At 42.1% G+C, this 20,897-nt stretch overlaps 1 protein-coding gene across 4 annotated transcripts in view; it reads right to left on the bottom strand.

The window, feature by feature from the left end:
• Positions 1-13,876: 13,876 nt before the first annotated feature.
• Positions 13,877-20,897, bottom strand: part of ALKBH3 (alkB homolog 3, alpha-ketoglutarate dependent dioxygenase) — a 38,466-nt gene continuing 31,445 nt past the window's right edge. For all 4 annotated transcript variants that reach the window (XM_075927521.1, XM_075927520.1, XM_075927518.1 and 1 more), the window contains 2 exons: positions 15,690-15,788; positions 13,877-14,313 (listed from right to left, as the gene is read on the bottom strand). In XM_075927521.1, coding sequence (XP_075783636.1) covers positions 14,300-14,313; positions 15,690-15,788 — 113 coding nt within the window. In that variant the 3' untranslated portion in view covers positions 13,877-14,299. The remainder of the gene's footprint in view (positions 14,314-15,689; positions 15,789-20,897) is intronic.

The raw sequence follows: 20,897 nt of genomic DNA, 5'->3' as shown, positions 1-20,897 counted from the left end.
ATGTTCTATGATTCTTCCAGAAGGACACAAACTGACCACAGCCACACAACTTCATAAACAAAGTTCAACATTAGAGCAAACTGGCTTCACTTCATCTGGAATGAGCATTTCATCCCGCACAATTCTGATCGTAAAAGACTGAATAATTCCACTGTAGAGTTGGAGCAACATCACCATGGTAATAACCAGAAGGCCTTAAGATTTTATTTGAGATAATTCAGTGAAAATATCCAGTGACATCAACTCCTAAATTAGGCCTGGAATGCACTAATGTAAAAAACTATATTTGTTCCGATGGCTTAAGTCCTGGCTTTAATCTAGGTTGCTCCTGGTATTTGAAATCTGACTCCTGCTGTATAGATGACAGATATTCCCTGCTATGCATATCATATGTACAGATTTCTTCCCTACATAGTGCAGGAGCTGAAGTCACTTGTATACTGGGGCACTGCTTAAGGTGGGGGGCGGGGCGGGAGGTTCACCTCTATCTATAGCTGGTAATATTTCAAATGTCCACTCAACTTCTCTTGGGCCTTTACACATCCCCTCTCCCATCAGGGTGAATTGCACAGAACAGAAGTTCAGGACAGCAGGTGCGGGGATGGCAGGCACTCTTCCTTTCCTACAAGAATGAAGGCACTTTAAAAGGAAAAGGCTGCAAAGTGATTACTTTCCATTAGGCAAATCTCCATCCCTGCAGCTTACGCCACCAAGGAAATCAGTGCTGAAATAGAATGAGTAGTGTGGGTAGGGACTGATCTCATGAGTCATCTAGTTCATCTTCCTGTATTGTGACAACATTGATTTAACTCATCCCTGATAGGCATGTTCCAAATCTACCCCCAAACATCTCTGTGGAAGGGGAATCTGAATTTTGCTCTACTGTCTAGTCATGCAGTTTAAAAAAAAATGTGACCTGCAGCATTTTCTCTGCAGCATCTTAGATTACTTTTTATTCTGTCCTATGAGAGGAATGACAATGAGATACAAGCCCTTATTTCTCAGTTGCACTTTACAAAGAACTACTACTGGATCTTCATAGTCCTGTATGACCATCCCTATTTCATAGGATGCTAAGCTAAAGCAGAGGTTAAATGACTTGCCAAGGCTATAGAGGAAGTCAGTATCTTAACTTTGATCAGAATTATAAAAGTTCCCAAACCTCCAGTCCTGTACTTAATAGTAATTAAGCAGCAAAAGGCACCTGATTACCAGCATTAGTCACAAATACAAGTAAGGCAGTATGTTTTACATTTCAGCCACGTGGCTTTTAAGCAGGACCACAACAAATTGACAAGGTCAGAGTCAGTTTTGAAAGTCATCAAAACTTGGTGATTCACAGTGTATATCTGTTAGGATTCTGTTTCCTGTGTTTATTGACCGTGTGTGTTGAGGGCTGGGAGGTTTTGTCTGCTTTGACCTTTTCTTGTCTTCAGTATAATTCGATATGAAACAACCACATTTAGTAAAATCATTAAAAATCCCTGGAACCTAACAGACACTGTGCTACAAATATCAAAAAACAATGCAAACTGAATTTTATAGCTGAAATCTATTTTTCACCCCTTAACTTTAAGTCATATCTTTGATTTGCTGTTATTCTACAAGCTGTAATGCAAACCCCATTTCAGCTCAGCTCAGCTGCTGAGACATCAAATAGTCTCCAAGAGACATCTGCACTTTTAAATGAAGCATGTCACATGTTCACAGTCATAAGACACCTTCAATGAAAACACTCAGGGGATCAAGAGCAACTCTTGCATAGCCCCATTGCATTAAATGATTACACCTTGCATGTATTTGGATCATTTTCTTTGTCACTATCCACTTGCAAGGAGGAACATACATTCAAGGTTACTCGGCCCATGACCGACATGCCCTTTCTCCATGTATATGTTTGGAAAGCCCTTATATTCCTTTACAGTAATTTAGATAGTGTTTCTCTAAGCTTCTGTTTTTCTTTAAAAAGTAATCAGTGCCAGCAACCCACCATAGCTCTGAAGGACACTCTAGGGCCTATAGTAACAAATCATTGTGCACAGGCCAGCCCTCACAATCAACTATCCAATAGAGTGATAGTAGGCAGCATAATAATTAGAGGGTCCCTCAAAACATTCCATCAGCAAGAGAGACTCAGCATATCCTCTAAGTAAAATACTCCCCCAAAATCCATGACCCCCCCCCCACCTTGACCATCCTATTTCCCTGTCCTTGGAAGGTCCCCTACCTGGCAGTTTTTCTTCATGACAGGACAGAGTCCTGTGGCTTCACACAGTGGTTGGTCAGGTGGGAAGCGGATCACTGCTGGCTCTGGCTTGATGGTCGGTTGGGAAACGTGTCCCTTTTTTCCCCCCTTCGGACAGGTGGGTCTTCCTAGCTGCTGTAGGTGATAGGATGCAGGAGTGCATCTCCTCTAGTAGGCATGGATGGAGCAGGTTTACTCTGTGCTATTATGTAGGGGAGCAAAGTTCCAGGATTCTTCCTTTTAATGGCATATCAAATTCTGGGCAGGGGCTCAGGGGGCAGGCACTAGCAGGCTGCCATGAGCACTGGTCTCTCTCCTTCGTGCACTGCCAGGGCTGTAGGCAGCAAGAGTTGTGGGCACGATGTGGTGCATTTCCACAAAATCCTAGTCACTCATAGGGGTGCAGTGGGAAAGTCTCCCTTGTAATTGCTGTCATGGTGATAGGAGGTGCAACCACTGCATAGGAGCCACCTAAGTGAACAGCAGCCCTCAGTCTGTCCCAGGAAGAGCAGAAATTAACAAGCACAACTGGCCACCCCATTCTGGGGTGGGCTTCTGAAAAAGTTTTTTTTTGGTCATTCACCCTGCCAACCATAAGCAATTCCAGTCTCCCATGAGCCCAAAATTGTATTCATACAATGTGGTTTCTGGGGAGGGTCAGTGAGATGAGCTTTTTGAAATTGGCTTCTATCAGTTTATTTTGGCTACTCTTCCCAGGGAAAAAGCTAGAAACTTTCTTTTAGTAACTGAAATGAGAGGGAAAAAAACAACAAATGGTCTGGTAGCACTTTATAGACTAACAAAACATGTAGATGGTATCATGAGCTTTTGTGGGCACAGCCACTTCTTCAGATGACTGGAATTTTGAGGTTAGGATGTGCAGACCCAAAATAAATAGGAGAGATGTGGGGGGCGGGGGAGGGCTGAGGGAGGAAGGAAAAAAAGGAAGGGGATGGGAGACATTTGATTCTTATTTGCTTCATTTTTAACTACCCAATCTTCAGATACTGATTCCCACTACCTTCCTGATTTTCTATATCCTCTGCTCTCTGTTTCCCACCCACCTCCTAATTTTTACTGCACCCCTTCTCTCCTATTTATTTTGGGTCTGCATATCCTAAACTCAAAACTCGTGTCATCTGAAGAAGTGGCTACCATCTACATGTTTTGTTAGTCTATAAAGTGCTACCAGACCATTTGTTGTTTTTGTCTGTATAGACTAACTCGGCTACTCCCTGAAGCTTCTGAAATGAGAGGGTCACCAGGATGAGGCGTTTGCAGACCAATACACTTGGATATTGGTGTAACCAGCTTTTCCATAAGCAAAATCATTAATTGCTTGTGGAACCTCAGTTTAGCCCCACTCTGCGTGTGTGTGTATATATATATATTATGATATAACCTTTACGTACATGACCACATTTTTCTACACCCAACACAGGAAGTAAGATTAATAAACAAAGTATTTAAAAACTTATAAATTGAAAAAAGTATGTAGACAGCAGGGTTGGGCTCTCTAGATCCACAAATCACAATCCTCTACCAAACGAAAATAGAGTAACTGGTGGTAGTAGAAGGCTCTAGAGTGGATAGAGAGACACTTTGCCAGTGCGTTTCACAGCTATTGGTATTAAGACTCTGAAATCACAGATTCTGGTAAGAGACTATTCATAGAATCATAGATAATTAGGGTTGAAAGAGACTTCAGAAGGTCACCTAGCCCAGAGTTTCCCAACCTTTTTTTTTTATAAAGTACCCCCTTTAAAAAAAAAAGTACCCTCAGTACCTACAGTTTTCAGACACACAACATTTTTTCTACCATTGCAACACATTTCTTTAAACAACTTAATTGTAGCTGGGTGGGCGATGAATTTTTGAGTGTAAAAAGTACAAAGATAATAAAGAGCTGTAAAACTTAAAACAAAAATTCAGTTTTCTCCAGATTTCAGTTGTGTTGACGTACTCCCCAGACTTCTCAGGGGTACTCGTACCACTGGTTGAGAAACACTGATCGAGCCCAACCCCAGCTAAATCATCCCAGCCCGGGCTTTGTCAAGACTGGCCTTAAAAAATTCTAAGGATTGAGGTAACCCATTCCAGTGCTTCGCCATCCTCCAAGTGAAATAGTTTTTCCTAATAGCCAACCTAAACCTCCCTCTACTCCTGCAATTTGAAACCATTGCTCCTCGATCTGTCATCTGCTACCATGTAAAATAGCACAGCTCCATCCTTTTTGGAACGCCCCTTCAGGCAGTTGAAGGCTGCTATCAAATCCCTCTTCATTCTTCTCTTTTAAAGACTAAATAAGATCAGTTCCTTCAGCCTCTCCTCAGAGTCATATGCCCCAGACCCCTAATCGTATTTTCTCGTGGTCAGAGATCTCCTGTCCCTCTTGCTCAACTGTTTCCCCCCACCTCAGTTCTTACTCCTCTACTATCCCCTTGTCCCTGTCCATTCCCATACCCGACTCCTACTCCCCTCCAACCACTTCTCCTAGCCTCTCCTAGTTTGCACTCTAGTTCCTGTCCCTAACTCCTTCCATTACCCTTGCACGTGTCCTGCCTCTACCAGATCATGCTTTTCCTCCCACCTCCTTTTGCCCCCCCCCACACTCTTTGCTCTGATCTGTCCCCTGTCAACTTCCAGCTACTGCTCCTGCCACAATGCCTTGACCCCAGATACTCTAATCTCCTGACTCAGCATCTCTTCCCCATTTTACTCTTCATCTTGCTTGTGCATTCAATTCAGGGTGATTTGCACCTCCTGCAGGCTGCCTGGGTACCACCACTAGCATGCTTCTTCGACTGTCCAGCACCATAACAACCTTCAACCACTAGGAGGAGTAATTGCATGGAAAATCCAGCTCAGCCTTAGCATGGTAGTCACTCTGGGTACATCTATGCTACAGAGGGGATCAAAGCTGCCACTGTCTATCTTCCAGGTTTCAAATTAGTGGAGCTAGTGAAGACATGCTAACTTGAACAGAGGGGCACTTCGGTCAATGCCAGTAGTTCTGCTGCCATGAGGAGTAAGGGAAGTCAAAGTGAGAGTGTGCTATAAGCATCACTATTTGTGCGACCTATAATTAACATTGAACTCCGTGCACCATTTGTACAAGGGTAGACACAGAAAGGAAATCCAGGTTCAGTACCCCGCTTAGCCACAGATTGCGTGTGTGACTTTGGGAGTGTCACTTGTACGATCCTGTATCTCAGTTCCCCATCTTTAAAATATAGACAACAGTTCGCTTCCTCACAGCGGATTATGAGCACAAAATCCGACATTATCCAAAACAAGATCCCCGTCTCTTGATAGCTATCAATTTGTCTCACACTTATTCCTGCTTTAGCATTTCTTAATACACATAGATCTAAGTCTTTCTTATACAGTCTATACAATAGGTCTTCAAAAGGTCCTGACAACTACCTTAAGAGGAAAATATACTTCAAAAATTCTTCTTAGTCATCATTACACTGGCCATATTTCTGTGATGATAGCTGATGAATCAAGTAGAGCAAAAGATTTGTGAAATCTGGAATACAATTGAAGTTGGTGATCAGGAAGCCCTACTCTCTCTCATTATTCAGAGGTCGTCTAAGGCCATAGAGATGTACTTGCTCATTGAAACAGGAATTTCTCTCTTTGGTTTACAATCCTTTCTAAAAAAGCAACCAATACACTGAAATCTGAATCACATTACATCCTGAGCTGGCTCCATTGTGATTTTTTGCATTTTATAGTGCTATACAAATGCCAATAACTCTCTCCCTACCAAGAATTTTAAAACAGTAAGGCAATAGCAGAAGATGCAGGTGGGTGTTAAGTGGCAGTGTCACAGGATAATGGTCCCCCCACTGCTATTCTGTAGTAATAATAAATGCAGAAGCAAAGCTGAGGTATTTATTTGCAAAGTAAAAGATCCAGACAATGTTCCATGACAGAAACACTGTTTCCCCAAGTGACTGATGCCTATTTAGTTTAACTGTTCTGATGGATGTCAGAATGAGTGGCAGCTCTTGCTCAACTGTTATTGTAATGTTGCCTGCTTATTGGCTTAGGTGGGGATACAAGGTAGGAGTAAGAGACAGCCAACTGAAGACAAGTTAATTCCTAAAAGTGCATTTAAAAAAAAAGTAAACTGTACTTTTATCAATCAAATGGGTTTTAACTAAACTGACTTGAATAACATGCTGGGATGACTCCCATTACATTTGGTATCACTTATAGATATGTATGTATTAACACTTCATAGCTCTAGTTATACCCTTACCATTAGTAATCATACTTTTTTTTTGTACTACAATCAATGGAGCTGGGTGAGACCTGAAGTTTTCATTTGATGAAAATGCCACCTTTCCAAAGCCAATGTTTGTTTGAATTCAGTTGGAAATGCAAAATTTCCTGTGGAACAGACATTTTAAAAACATTTTCTGGACTGGCTCCAACTGGCTTGCCAGCTGGGCAGCTGGAGAGTTGGGCAGCACTTGCTCACCAAGTGGGCAGCTCTGGTACCCAGGAAGTCAGCCAGCCACCTGAACCTGCAGGTAGCCCTGGCAACTAGCCTTCCCAGCAGGTAGCCTGCAGAATCTGTCACACAGCTCTCTGGGCAAGCCGGTCAGCAAGCAGCCTTGGACTCCAGGGAACCAGCCAACTGCAGAACCCTGAGAGCTGGCCTGCCCAGACTCCTGGGCTATTTGGCTGCAAGCCAGATGGACTGCCAAGGAGATGGGAACCTAGAAGCCCTAATTCTGTGGCAGTTGGTCACATAGGCTACTAAGAAGCCTGGAAATCCTGACTCCCCACCAGGGAAACCACTGAGGAACCAAAGTATCTAGGAAGATGGGTGGTTAGCTGACAGGAGATGAGGCGGGTGGTATTTCCAAAAGCATCAAAGCGACTCAGGAGCCTAATTCTCATTGAAAGTCAGTGGGACAAGGGCTTTGCCTACACAGGATTTACCAATTATACCGGTATAGTAGTACAAGTATAACCTTACTACGTTGGCATGCTTAATCCAATACAAAAGTGGCCCTTTTATTGTGTAAATTAAATCCTTTCCTCAAGAGAGACATGCTAAACCAGCAGCTCTCACACTCTGGGTTGGGATCCCATTTTAATTGCCGTCACTCGGGCTGGCATTAGACTTGTTTGGGCCTAGGGCTGTAGCATCAACTCTCAATGGTGGGGCTCTGGTTACAGGCCTTCTGCCTGGAGCTGATACTCTTGGGCCTCCCACTGGGGGTTGTATAGTAATTTTTCTTGATAGAAGTGGGTTGCAATGGAATAAAATTTGAGAATCTCTGTGCTAAACCAAAAACAAAGCACCTTCCCCAGACTTAGGCTGTGTCTATGCTACAGCTTATGTCATCATAATTTAATTCACTCCAGGGTGTGAATAAACTATCCCTCAGAGTTACCTAAGTTACATAACTGTTGGTGTGGAAAGAGCTATATGTTGATGGGAGAGCTTCTCCTGCTGACACTGCTATCTTCTCTCAGAAGCTGGTTTTATTATGCTGATGAAGAGCTCTTTGCCCTCGGCATAGAGCATCTTCACCAGATGTGCTACAGCGGCACAGCTGCATGGGTGCAGCCGCACTGCTGAATGTGTAGATAAGTCCTAAAGGTGTACAGATGGGGAACTAAACTGGTATAAAACTATGCTGGATTAAATACACAGTGTAAATTATACCCCATCCCCCAATTACATTCTTAACAAGACCGTAGGTTCCTAAGTCACTTTTGCAAATGCATCTTAAACTTTTCAAGTGCCTATATACCATTTTCTTCTGTAGGTTGCACAATGCTGAGCCCCAAGAGCATTCAGTTCATAATACACCATATTTAGCATTCAATACATAATGTAAAAGTGGCCTGAAGCAGTTTTGATTTAGTTGAAGAGAAATGAACTGTTATGTGTAAAAACCTCAGGAAAAAATTTCTGACAATTAGATGAAGGAGTCTGTGAATCATCTCCCATGGCCTGTGGTTGAGCATCCTTCCTTAAAACTTTTAGATTTTTAATGCATTTTACAAACAACAACAAAAAGCAGAATAACAATAATGGTAGCTCTGGCCATCAAAGTCCTACCCTGAAGAGAGACTCTAGGGTGAGGCAGCTAATGCTGACAAGCAAGGAGGAAAACCACTGTCAGTTTAGAAATGCCATTACTCCCCAAGTTCTGAAATCAGCTTTGTAAGAATAGCAGGGGCTTTGGAGAGAGGGAAGTTACAGAGATGAAATAGAGCCATTCTGATCTAAATGAGGCAGCCAAGTCAGGAGCTGGTCACAGAGGTGACAGGGACACTGAAAAAATAACGGATGTGATATCTTACACTTGTGCAAAGTACAAAGCAATTCACTGAGACTGAAATCAGCCCATTTCAATTCTGTCTGTGACTGATAACAGCATCGTTGAGACAGGAAGAGTGGAGCTCACCCCTGCATTCGGCAGCCAAAACCTTGCTTCATAGCCTTTATTGTGCTAGGGCTGGAAGCATAATGGTTTGTCAGGCTGACCAAGTATGGAACCTACTGTAATTTGTAAGCTAGTTACAAGGCCTTATTCTCACTGGGTAAATCCAGTCTCTGGCAAATTCTACCATGCACACAAACTATCAAGCCCCCATTCCTGCCCACACGCTTGCCTCCTCCCCCTCCCTACTCATGTCAAGTAGGTGGATTAACTACATGCTGATTATGAAACATAGGGACCCCAGCTCTGCCCACCACTTCCACTCAGAAAACTCCACCACACAAGGTTTGTTAATCCCCTTTCTGCTGCCTCTGCAAATAAACAAGGTGCCTGTGTTTTGGGGGTTATTTCCTTCTGCCATTTCATTTTGAAGGAGCACTGTAAAGATAAGCTGTCTCTTTTTTTTGCCATGGACTAGATATAGAGCACAGCTCTGTTTGAGGGAGCAAGGTGCAGATGAAAATACTTCGAGCATGTAAGAAGCATCACTAGACTTATGAGTCCTTTAGCCTTTGACAGCAGTTCATCTGCTCTGACCTTGGGCAAGACACTTGTTGGGGTGCCTCTTCTTCTCTCACCCTTCATCTATCTTCTTCAGAGTGGAGGGTCTTCAGTGCAGAAATTGTCTCTTACTGTGTTTATATAGAACCTAAAGGAATGGGGCCCTGCTCTCTGTTAGGATCTCTGAGCACCACTATGATACAAAGAATAATAGCATTCAAATGAACAGGGTTAAACTGCATGCACAGGGCTGTGTGGGGAGAAATCTTCTAGTGGAGCTTCAGAGCAGTCTCTTCTGCTAGGATCAGTTGAACATATCACGTGATCAAAATCTCGTGATTGCAAGTATTGATTATCCATAATAGTGCTTCTGGGGGTATACCAGCAAATCATCCAGGGAATCTAAATCAAATAACTATTCTGTGCAAGACCCTTCCTTTCTTATTTCCCCCTCATTAAACTTCATTACAACCCAATTTTCCTATATTTAAGAAAGGAATTGTAACTGTTCTGTGGAATCACACAAGGAAGCCCAATTTCATTCCTGCTCAAAGGTCATCAGCATATAGCCCTAACCTCCTTTTAAAAGTTACTTGTAATAGTTACCCAGAGCTCAGACAAACATTAGAAGGAACAAGAAATAGGCATATCAAATAGGTCAACAAGCAAAGCAACAGAAATCTGGCACTCAACCAGCTAGATGATTCCGCTGTTTCTGAAGGAACTCTGAGGAGAGCGAATCCTTCACAAGGAGCCCCTCATTGCTAACGCAATAAATTCAGCAAAGGCACCCTGCAGCTTGACAGGAAATGGGACAACAGGCATGTAAGTTTGCAGCAGAAGTCTGGTGAAGGGAGGATGGGCCAGTTAGCACCAATTTAAACAAATGGAATAGGTTGCTATGGAAACTTGGAGCATTTAAAAAGAACAATTTAAAAAAGACTCAGTCATTCAGCTTCCATTTCGAGGCTGAAAGTGTTTATGACCAGAAAAGGCAAAGCTAGTGTTAAATGATTTTTAGCCAAGTCAATGATGCCAACACTCAAAGAGGATATTCTGGGCTGTACGAGCACCTATCATCTGTCACTTGTCGTAAACCCCATGAGGAAAATCTACAGCTCTCTGCCAAGATTGCTGCATGGGACTCTTCAGCTTAACTCCTTTGCTGCTGTTGTATCTCTCTGAATTCATGTTCAGGAGGAGGTAACTTAGTCGAAGGGAGAAAAATAAAAATTGAGAAGATTCATCTGACACGGTACAAATGAAATACTTTTAAAAAAAACAACAAACCCTACCTTCAAACAGATTTTGTCATAAAAAGACAGACAGTGGGCCGCGGGCAGAGGGTTGCTCCCTGGGTAATGGTTACCCATTCATCTCCCCAGTACCCAATGCAAGTACTCCAGGAATACATGGTTATGGCAAAAGATAGGGAAACATCCTTCAGTCCCTCTAACTGGTTTTGTTTTTCGGTCTGGAAATGCTCTGCAGTCTGTTATACAGGCCTAGGATGAAACAGAAAGACACTATGGCCTGGGAGGGGTGTATTCTAATTCTGAAATAAGTCCTGTGGAGGAAACATTTCACATTCAGTCTCCATCCCTCCAAGAAGGGATTTTTTTTTTCAATCTGTAAAATTGGAGCAAAAAAACCCTTCAAACATCTTTGAAATTTTCAGTCGCTGTTTTACTCAAAGAATGAAAAAAACACAGCTGAAGTTATTACTTGAAATTTTCAGTTTTGCTGGTCCTCAATGAGGCCTATGCCTTTCGGTTGCCAGGACACACCACCTCACCCACATTAAACCCGTGTTATGAACATTGCAGTCTTACTTTTGTGCATAATAACTGTGGGATCTATTAAGTATCAGTGCTGGTATCTAAACAGAAATAGTATCTGTAGATCGATTTCAATGCTGAAACACTGGGCCAGATTCTCTCTGCCTATTTTGGCCATTTTTTGCTGCTTACGCAGTGCAAAGATGGTAGTCTGTTGCCCTATCTGGCTAACTGATGATTTCTCCAGTGTGGGGAAGTTCACACCTGCCATGAAGAGGCATAATCAGTTTTAATGACAACTTCCCCACCCATATGATGTATGGGACAAGAGAGAGCATGGCACAGCATGTTTTCCTCCACCAGTTCTCAACTAAAATGTGATTCTACAGTAAACACAGCCAGCTGGTGCATAAGTTAGAGCAGCCTGTAAGCTCTCTTGGGCCAGATGAATCCCAGCTCAGGAGAGAATCTGGGTGCTTATGCATGGCTTTTAGGTCCAAAGGAGTTGGCCTATCTACTGTGAAACTTTCAGCACCTGAAGAGTAGGCTCTCTTAGGAATCCACAGGGAAATTAAAATATAAATTATGTTAAGGTTACAAATCTCATTACTTTCACAGGTTTAAGGGCAAAAACTGTGGTTCTCATACTGTAGTAATTATGAACACGTACACGCTGCATGTGTGCTGTATTATTGGTTTCTGGATAGATATCTGCCTTCATAAATATGAATTCATGCAAACCGGAAAACGTACGAGATGTATAGGATGGCTGAGTTAATGTTAACAGAAACATTAATTTCTTCCACTGCCTCACTTTTTGAGCATTTAAATTCCTAATGTGAAAGTTATTAATTATTAGTGAAATATGAATGAATGTATAAAAACCCAATCAAAGGGCAGAAAGAAGTCAGTGGCAGGATTAGAATCCATGGGTCAGACCTTCATTTAGAGTAAAATGTCAGTGCTCCATTGACTTCAGCTGAGCTACAATAAATTACACCACCGAGCATCTGGCCCTGTCTCTGGACTTGGCAGGGTAAGCATTCTTGCAGCTTACTCAAAGAAGATGATGTCCCTCACCCCTCTTTTCACCCACAAGATATTACAGACAGCAGTAGAGAAGGCTCACTGCTCTGAAGTAACCATTGGAATGTGCATCTCCCTGGATGTAGTGCTGTACAAAATTATATTCAACACAGGTTCAGTGAACTGTGAGGGCAGCAATGCAAGTTAAGATATAAGGATAGGCCTCTGGGAGGAGTTAACTCAGGCACCTGCTTAATGAGAAATAGTTCTCTTTGTAGAAACTACATCACCCAACATTGCACCAGAAGTCTGCACATGGCACCAGAAGAGAACAGAAAGCAAAGCAAATAGCTGTATCCTTCAACACAAAGGAAGGAAGAAAGAAAGAAATTAAAACTGAAAATAAGAAATTAAATGAGGATAACATCAGGAAACCAGGGTGAAACCCCTCCCCAAAAAAATGCAACTCCCTATTCCCCCAAAGTTATCTATAGAACCCCTTCACTTTAATAACTCTTTCCCCTTCACATTCATGCACTTTAGAAATACGAGCAGTTTTAATTGCTGTCAGACTTTAGGCAGACATCATACCAGTATTATACTTGTGTGAGTCACTGAGAAATCAATTCTGCCCAATTTAGAGTTTGAATACTGCAGTGGCTTAAGAGTTTATCCTTTACAATCACCAGTAAAAATGAAAACTTACACATAGCACACGATTAGTCATTTGACTGTTGTCAGCAGGGAATAATTTTCTTCCATAATGCACCTGATACCACTGGCTAATCAGAAAGACTTTTTCTAAACACTTACTTACTCTGACAACAAAGAGGGGCATCAAGCTTAGCTTAATTCATGTCAGACAATGCACAGAATGTTTATCAATACTTGCAGTCCCACATTATATAGACAATGAATACTTATCATCCTGCAGTCCATCATAGCTGACAAACAACTGCAGAGAGTATTTAGCAATATATAGAGCATAACTGGCTTTGTATAAAAGAGTAACCATGAATTCATGGTTTCAATAGCAGGCAAGGCAGATAGGCAAGGCAAGCTCTTAAGAATTCCTGCAAGACTATCCGGATCTTGGTTTTAGCTGCTACTTGCCTGTTAGGAATACATGAGGTTTGATAGAAGTATTTTTCACTACAACTTGTGTTTGTGTAATTACATATATATATATATATATATATATATATACACACACACACACAGGAACATTTTCTAATAGAGCACAAGATGAGAAGTCGGGAGCGGTATGTTCTCACAACAAAGGACAAATAATTTAGGTTCAAAGTTTCAAAAGCAGTCAGTAGTTTTGGTGACCCAATTTGAGATATCCAGAGTTTCAGAGGTGCTGGACACTCATAACTCTAACTGAAGTCCAAGGAAGTAGCAAATGCTCAGTATTGCTGAAAAAATTAGACCCTAAGTATCTCAAAGCGTCTCAAAATCTGAAGCCCCACAATCCTTCACCAACATTGAAGGGGTGACTTTTTTGGTTAACTTTAAAGCAGTAAGGCAAAATGGTCTAGTGGGTAAGGCCCCAGACAGGAAGTAAAGAGACATGAGTTCTCCCCATAGATTTGCCATTGACTTGTGAGACTTTGGCAAAGGTCTCTGTTTCCCATGTAAGAGTTAAGTTATAGTAATAAGTGCTCCAAGATCCTCTCAGTTGATGTGCTACATAATAATTTTCACAGATTTATATACACACCTGCACAGTTTCATGTAGACTAGAACAAAAGGATTATCATCTGTTACTTGACTCTGCTATAAAAATCCATTCAATTTTGCCAGGATAAAGAGGGTGATGGTAAAAAAGCATTGATCACTGAAGCTGCTTTCCAATGAGTAAATGCTCTCATCTTTAATTTATGCAAGCATTTTCACCTCTCTCTGAGGGGACGGGTCACTATTGCTTTTTAAAATAAACCAAACAAAGTCTATGAATTAACAAAATCAAATAGCATCTCATGTCTGAAAAATGACAGTGTTATCTATATATTACAGGAAATGTGTGACTGCCACAGTTCTCTATGATGACAGCCTCCTCCCCTCTCGCTATCAGATGTTTGACGGTAACTAAAAATCCATTATGGCTCTTTTCTCCAAACCAGCACCAGGTCTGAGACTTCAGATCAGCTGCAATGTTCTATCCAGTAATAACCAAGACATTTGTCTTCATTCATCTTTGCATTCCCTCAGGGTCTGGATAAATGGTCCTAAATGTCAAGTTTATCCGTGGCTCCCTGGCATGATATTCCTTAGGTACCCGATGCTATAAACATTAAGGAAAAAAAAGAGCATGGATTTGCACAATTAAACATTTGCTATTCAAATGAAGATACAAAATATTTTGTATCTTCATTTTACAGGATGGACACATTACTCACTTTTCATAATAATTAGGTAAGATATAAAACCTGACTGCTCAGGACCATTAAGAAACCTACAACACTTTTTGTAACAGTAGAGTTGTTAGGCCACATTACAACTGTATTATGTTGCTTTCCTAAATTGCCTATTTGCTTTCAGATGCATACCGTGTTTGTCACTGCCTCGCCTAAATGCAGAACATTACCTAGGAGTATAAATGGTGTGTGGAGTAATCACTATACATCACTTATTGATCTTGCAGAGATGGTGTTCAGCTTAAGCCATTAATTTTGTGTGATGCATTGAGATTCTTGGAAGGAAAGCACTGTTAATGTGTAGTGAAGTGTCGCATTACTGCACAATGCACACTTTCCAATAGCTTTCCCATTAACACATGTCTTCACTGGTGTAGTTTGTGGTATTCCAGAAAACTGTACCACAGTTAAGCATGTTAAATTTAGATTAATCAACTAATTGAATAATCAATGTAATTTGCATCGACTATTCGATTAGTCAATAAGAGCACCTCAACCTTTGTTATGTAGCAGGAGCCCTGCACTCTCTTGCTACATTTCAAAGGCAGAAGCGCCGTGGGGAGCATGGCCAGTGAGGGACTCAAGCAGTCTCCTGCTGGCCCTGCACTCCCTGCTTTTGAAGTGTCTAACAGCCCCAGACTATTTGATTCCCAGCAATGCTTTGCTTTTGAAATGTACAAAAGCCCTCCTGGGGCTCTTGTACATTTCAAAAACAGGGAGCATAGGGCCAGTGGGGGACTACTTGAGTCCCCAGATCACCCTAGGCTCCCTGCAGCACTTCTGCTTTTGAAATTGCACATTATCCCCATGGAGACGGCACTGGGGGGAACCGGCTTTTAAACCAGCTCCCCCCAGCACCAGATCCTTCCCCCCCCCCCATGCAGCCTCTCTCTGATAGAGGCAGTAAGTTGGGGGGGGGGAGGGGAGCGACTAGTCGAGTCACTAGTCAACTAGTCGCTTACATCCCTAACCATCATGGGAAAAACCATGTTCATTAGGGATGTTAAAGGTTAGCATGTGTCTTACTGGCATGCTCACTGGCTAACCAACTAACTGGAGGCTCCCCTTCATGGCAGCCCAACCGTCAGAACCTGGTTGGCTGGCTGGGGATAGGGCAACTCCTGCTGCCTGCAGCAGTGAAGGAGCAGCCCCTTCCAAGCAGCTTCTGCTGCTCACATTCACCAGTTAACTATTCTGGGTGGTTTTTATATCCCTAATTTTCATGCTGCCCAAGTATTCTCACCTGCCAGTCTTCCTGGGTAGCTCCCTCCATTATCAGTAAAGTCCCATGAGGCAGGGGGATCCGCACTCTTTCCACATAAGAATAGTTCCCATTCTCTTCCTAGAAAGAAGAAATACAAATAGAGAAGTGTGTGCAAGAAGAGGGAAACACGGCATTAAGGGACACCACATCACAGCTTAAAACAATAAAGGGATTCCTCAACAAATTACCTATTAAGACTTTGGTTTGCCTCATGAACCATGAAGAACACCTATACTACCTCCTACATTGCTGCAAAGCAGTAGCTATATTTCAGCAAGGTTTGTAGATTTTAAAAGCCGGAAGGAACTGTTATGATTAATTAGTCTAGCCTTATGCATAACACCTAGAATTTCACAAAGTGAGTTCCTGCATCAGGCCCATCACTTCCAGCTAAGCTAGATGTACAAGAGCACATCTTTTAGAAAGCCATTCAGCCTGGCTTTAAAGACTTCAAGTAATGGAGAATCCATCACATCCCTAGAGCATGTTGTTTCAATGGTCAATTAGCCTCTCAAAAAGAAATTGTACCTTATTTCTCATCTGAGTTTGTCTAGCTTGAGCTTCCAGCCATTATATAATTTATTCTGCTTCTGTCTATCTGTTAGATTATGGAGCCTTCTCAGACAGCTGAGGGTCCACAACTCCCATGGAAGATGATCATACTCGGCAATGAGTGATCACCCATCATCAGATTAAGGAGCCCTCTACTATGCAAAATCTCACCATGTAGGTATTGGTAGACCATGATCACATTGCCTCTTAAATATCATTTGTTAAGATAAATAAATTAGGCATCTTTATGAGACAGGTTTTCCAGATCTCATATCATGTTTGTTACTCTTTTTCGCAATCCTTTTCAATTTATCAACATTCTTTTTAAGAGTGGCCAACAAAATTGGACACACTGTGTTACCTACCATTGGTCTCACAAATGCTATATACAATGGCAACGATACCTTTCTACTCACTTGTCCTCTGCCTATATACCCAAAGATTATATGTGCTTTCTTGATCACTACATTGCACTGCTAACTCATATTCAAGTGGTTATCCACCATGATCCCTGAAGTCCTGTCTAAGTTATTCCTTTCAAAGTACAGGCCCACATCTTCTAAAGTGACCTACATTCTTGATTTCTCAATGAAGGGCATTGTGTTTTTCTGTACTAAGAGCCATGTATGATCCCGTGTGCCTGCAGTAGTCTTCACAGGCTGAAAAGGGAAGAGCAGATATTCCCAAAACTGGTGGGTAAATCTGAGGTTAAACTCCCCAACCAATCATAAAATGTTCTTCGGATCTCCATATTGTTTAACAACAAGAAGAAAAAAGAGAAACCACACAGCCGCTGCCTTTATTACATTCCAGTTCTCTGGCTCCCAGTCAACACTTAGATCCAGTGCAGTGAGACATTATTTTAAAATTCTATTCACTATACAAAATGTTCTTTTGACTCCATAAAGGCTCACGCTGCCAGGTCAGTATTAGGCTGGATCTTACCCAAAATACCACATTGCTACCCATCCTTTACTGTCTGAAACTAAAGGCTTATAATAAAGAAAAAAGAAAGAAGAAGAAGAGAGCTGTTAAATGGTAAAGCAGTCTCACATACACACAAAGATTCAAAGTTTATGTATTAGCATTACTGGTGAGTTTGCTCTTGAAAGTCCCTCTGGAACACATCCACAGCTCGGATGGATCATTTAGACCTTTGTTCAGGGCTTCGGTAAAGGTTGCCAGCTGTCTGGTTTTCAACTAGAACTGGTCTGGTCAAAATAGGACTCTGGTGGTTCCGGTCAGCACCACCGACCAGGTTGTTAAAAGTCCAGTCGGCAGCAGAACAGGGCTAAGGCAGGCTCCCTACCTGTTGTCATTTGGCACAGATCCCAGAAGCTGCAACATGTTCCTACATGTATGGGCAGTCAGGGGACTCTAGATTCTGTTCTACCACAAGTGCTGGGAACTGCAGCCAATGGGAGCTGCAGAGACAGTGCATGTGGACAGGGTAGTGTGCAGAACCGTGTGGCTATGCCCCTGCCTAAGAGGCAGAAAGAGGAAATGACATTGCTTCTAGGGTTGCCAGGTATCCGATATTGACCCAGACAGTCCGATATTTTCGCCTCCTGTCCGGTAAAAAAAATTCAGAAAATACCAGACACCTAAAAATGTCCGGATTTTTCTGTTTTTTTTTCCTGGACAGAAGGCGAAAATACCGGACACCTGTCAACCCTACAACACACTCGGCAATTGGGCCCAGCCTCTATGGCCCCAGATCCCCTGCTTACCTTGTTCTGCAGGGAAGCTGCGTTCTGGCTTGATCAAGAAAACAAAATGGCTGCTGGCATAAAGCCTAAAGACCAAGGGGAAGCAATGCCTTTCCTCGGTCTTAGTGCTCAACTTCTCCTCTGTTCCTATCCCTATTCTGATTCTGCACGCACTCTGAGAAGGGGCCATGCTGTTTTATTATTTATTTGCTTAATAGCTCTGAGTCCTTTTTTTTGGGCTCAACAACTTCGGTCTCTCACACCCCGCCTTTTCTCCCCTTCAACAGATTTTTTTCCCCAGTGTTTTTTTTTGGTGGGGGGGGGGGGGGCGGGAAGGTGTTTGGTATTTTTGGATAAACCATCTGGCAACCCTAACTGCTTCCGAGAATTGTTTGAGGTAAGTGTTGCTCAGACTCTGCACCCCTAAGCTCCCCACAATTTCTTGCCCTAGCCCTAACCCCTCTCCTGCCCTTTGAACCCCTCAATCCCAACCCATAGCCACCTCCTGCATCCTGAACTCATTTCTAACCCCACCCCAGAGCCCTCACCCGATCCTGCACTCCAACTCCAAGCAACCTTGGTGAAAATGAGCAAGAAAGGGAGGATGGGAAGAGCAAGTGTCAGAAGGAGAGGACATGGAGGGCGGGGCCTTGAAGAATGGGCAGGGCAGTTTTGTGAGAGCAGAAAGTTGGCAACCCCTAACTTCAGTTTGTAGCAAAGTTAAGAACCAGAACTGACAACAAAATGGAGATGATGCAGTTGCCCTTTGTATTCCTCATTACGTGGCTTGTATTTTCTGTTTTTCAAACATATGCTTAAACAGAACATGGGTATGGAAAAGCCTTAGAGTTCCCTATCCACAGGCATGTCCCTACATGCCTTGCTGAGTCATAGGGTGTATGTCTTTTCTCAATGGGTCAGTTGTATACGTGATGTTCCTTGATGGGCCATCAAGCTGGCATCAGCACTGCCTAGCCCATCTGTCCAACAGTGTCACCCAGGCTGCGTCTAGACTGCTTTCCTCTTCTGAAAGACGAAATGCAAATGAGGAAAACGGAAATGCAAATGAAGTGCTGATTAGCATGTTTGCACACTTCATTTGCATATCCTCTTCCAATCCTTTTTTTTTGAAGAGGTTTTTTTTTTTTTTTTTTTTTTAAAGGCAGTCTAGATGCAGTTCTTTCGGAAAAAAACTTTTTTGAAAGAACCCTGTAAACCTCATTTTTTGAGGAAGAAGGGTTCTTTTGAAAAAGGTTTTTTTTGTCAAAAGAACCACATCTAGACTGCTTTTTTTTTTTTGATAAAACCTCTTCTGAAAAAAGGATCAGAAAAGGATATGCAAATGAAGCACACGAACATGCTAATCAGCGCTTCATTTGTATTTCTGTTTTCCTCGTTTGCATTTCCTCTTTAGGAAGAGGAAAGCCGTCTAGACGCAGCCCCAGGGGCACCACACAAATTTTAAATACATCTATACCAGACAGAACTATTACTCCCAGTAAAAGGTGATACAAGCATATAAATAAGATCATCACACTTAGCAAACAACATTTATGGGTAACTCATACAACAAATCTGGAATGACTCATTTCCATTTCACAATATTGGTATCCATACCAAGCGTCTCCCATATAGCATCACCACACGTTTAAATGTGCCCAGTTTATCACTGTAATCCTCCATAGTGGTCTATAGAACTGACCTGTAATCATTTCACGTAACATCAGCAGTGATTTTGTTTTCATTGAGATGACTGATAAAAGCAATGCCTAGTATTTAACCAAAAAGACATCCTTGCACTAGAAACACCCACTGGATGATGATTCTCCATTTACAATTAGTTTTTATATCCATCAGTTAGCCAGTTTTTAATCTATTTAATAAGTGCCGCCTTGATTTTGTTTAGCGCTAAAATCAGAATGTCATGCAATACTAAGTAAAATGTCTTACCCCAACAAATTTGTAATATCAAAAATGCTATCAAGATTGTTTGCTGAGACCTATATTCCATGAGATCACATGGAGAGGTATGAATTATACGGTCATATTTAAATTGTTATCGACTGCAGCCCATATCAGTAGAGCCCTACAAATCTTTTTTTGTATCTGTGGGTATCTGCATCCATAGATGTGGCTATCCACAGCTCATTTTTGTGGATACAGATGCAAATAAAAATGTTGTACCTAAAACCCTGCAAATCCGCGGATATCTGCAGATATGCATGGAAATATCTGCAGATCATTTCTGCATCTGTGGATGAGGATACCAATTTAATATCTGCCCTTGCTCTACAAATCAGCCTGTATGTGATTTTTACCTTGGGATCCACGTTCAAGTGAGAGATCTAGAGTTACCAAGGTCATCCTGTTTACCCTTTTAAAATATTGATATACTACCTTATATTCCAGTCTTTCACAATTTCCTCTGTATTCCAAAAGTTTTGTAAAATATCATCATCAATGGTGCAGAGAGTTCCACATAAATTCTTTTCAAACTCTTTGGTTCAAATTATCTGATATTTCAGATGTGAAAATGTTTCGCTTTAGCAGTCTGTGTAACATTCTCCTTACTTACTGTCGGGGGGACAACTGCCCTGGGGCCCAATGATCCAAAAGGGCCCAGGGCTTCCAACCACCACTGCTCCTACCGTGAGCTCCGGGCCCTTTATATCACCACCAGAGCCCTGGGGACATGGTCTGGGCAGCAATGTAGGACTGGTGGTAGGGAGGTGAGTCCCACCCTTTCTGGAAGTGCAGAGCCCTCCCACCTTGCCCAGAAGATGTTTTTATTTTTTGTTTATAACAAACCCTGGGAAGCATAAAACTGAAATCAGTGCTAGTTTGTCATTGCAGGCTCAGTCCCAAGGACCAGGCTGCACAAACATGGCTTTGCTATGGTAACTGAATTGTTAACGTTAGGGTCTTT

This window comes from Pelodiscus sinensis, chromosome 4 (genome assembly GCF_049634645.1).
Source record: "Pelodiscus sinensis isolate JC-2024 chromosome 4, ASM4963464v1, whole genome shotgun sequence".
Classification (NCBI taxonomy): Eukaryota; Metazoa; Chordata; order Testudines; family Trionychidae; genus Pelodiscus; species Pelodiscus sinensis.
Note: the sequence above shows the minus strand (reverse complement) of the source record. Positions and strands in the feature narration are given on the sequence as shown.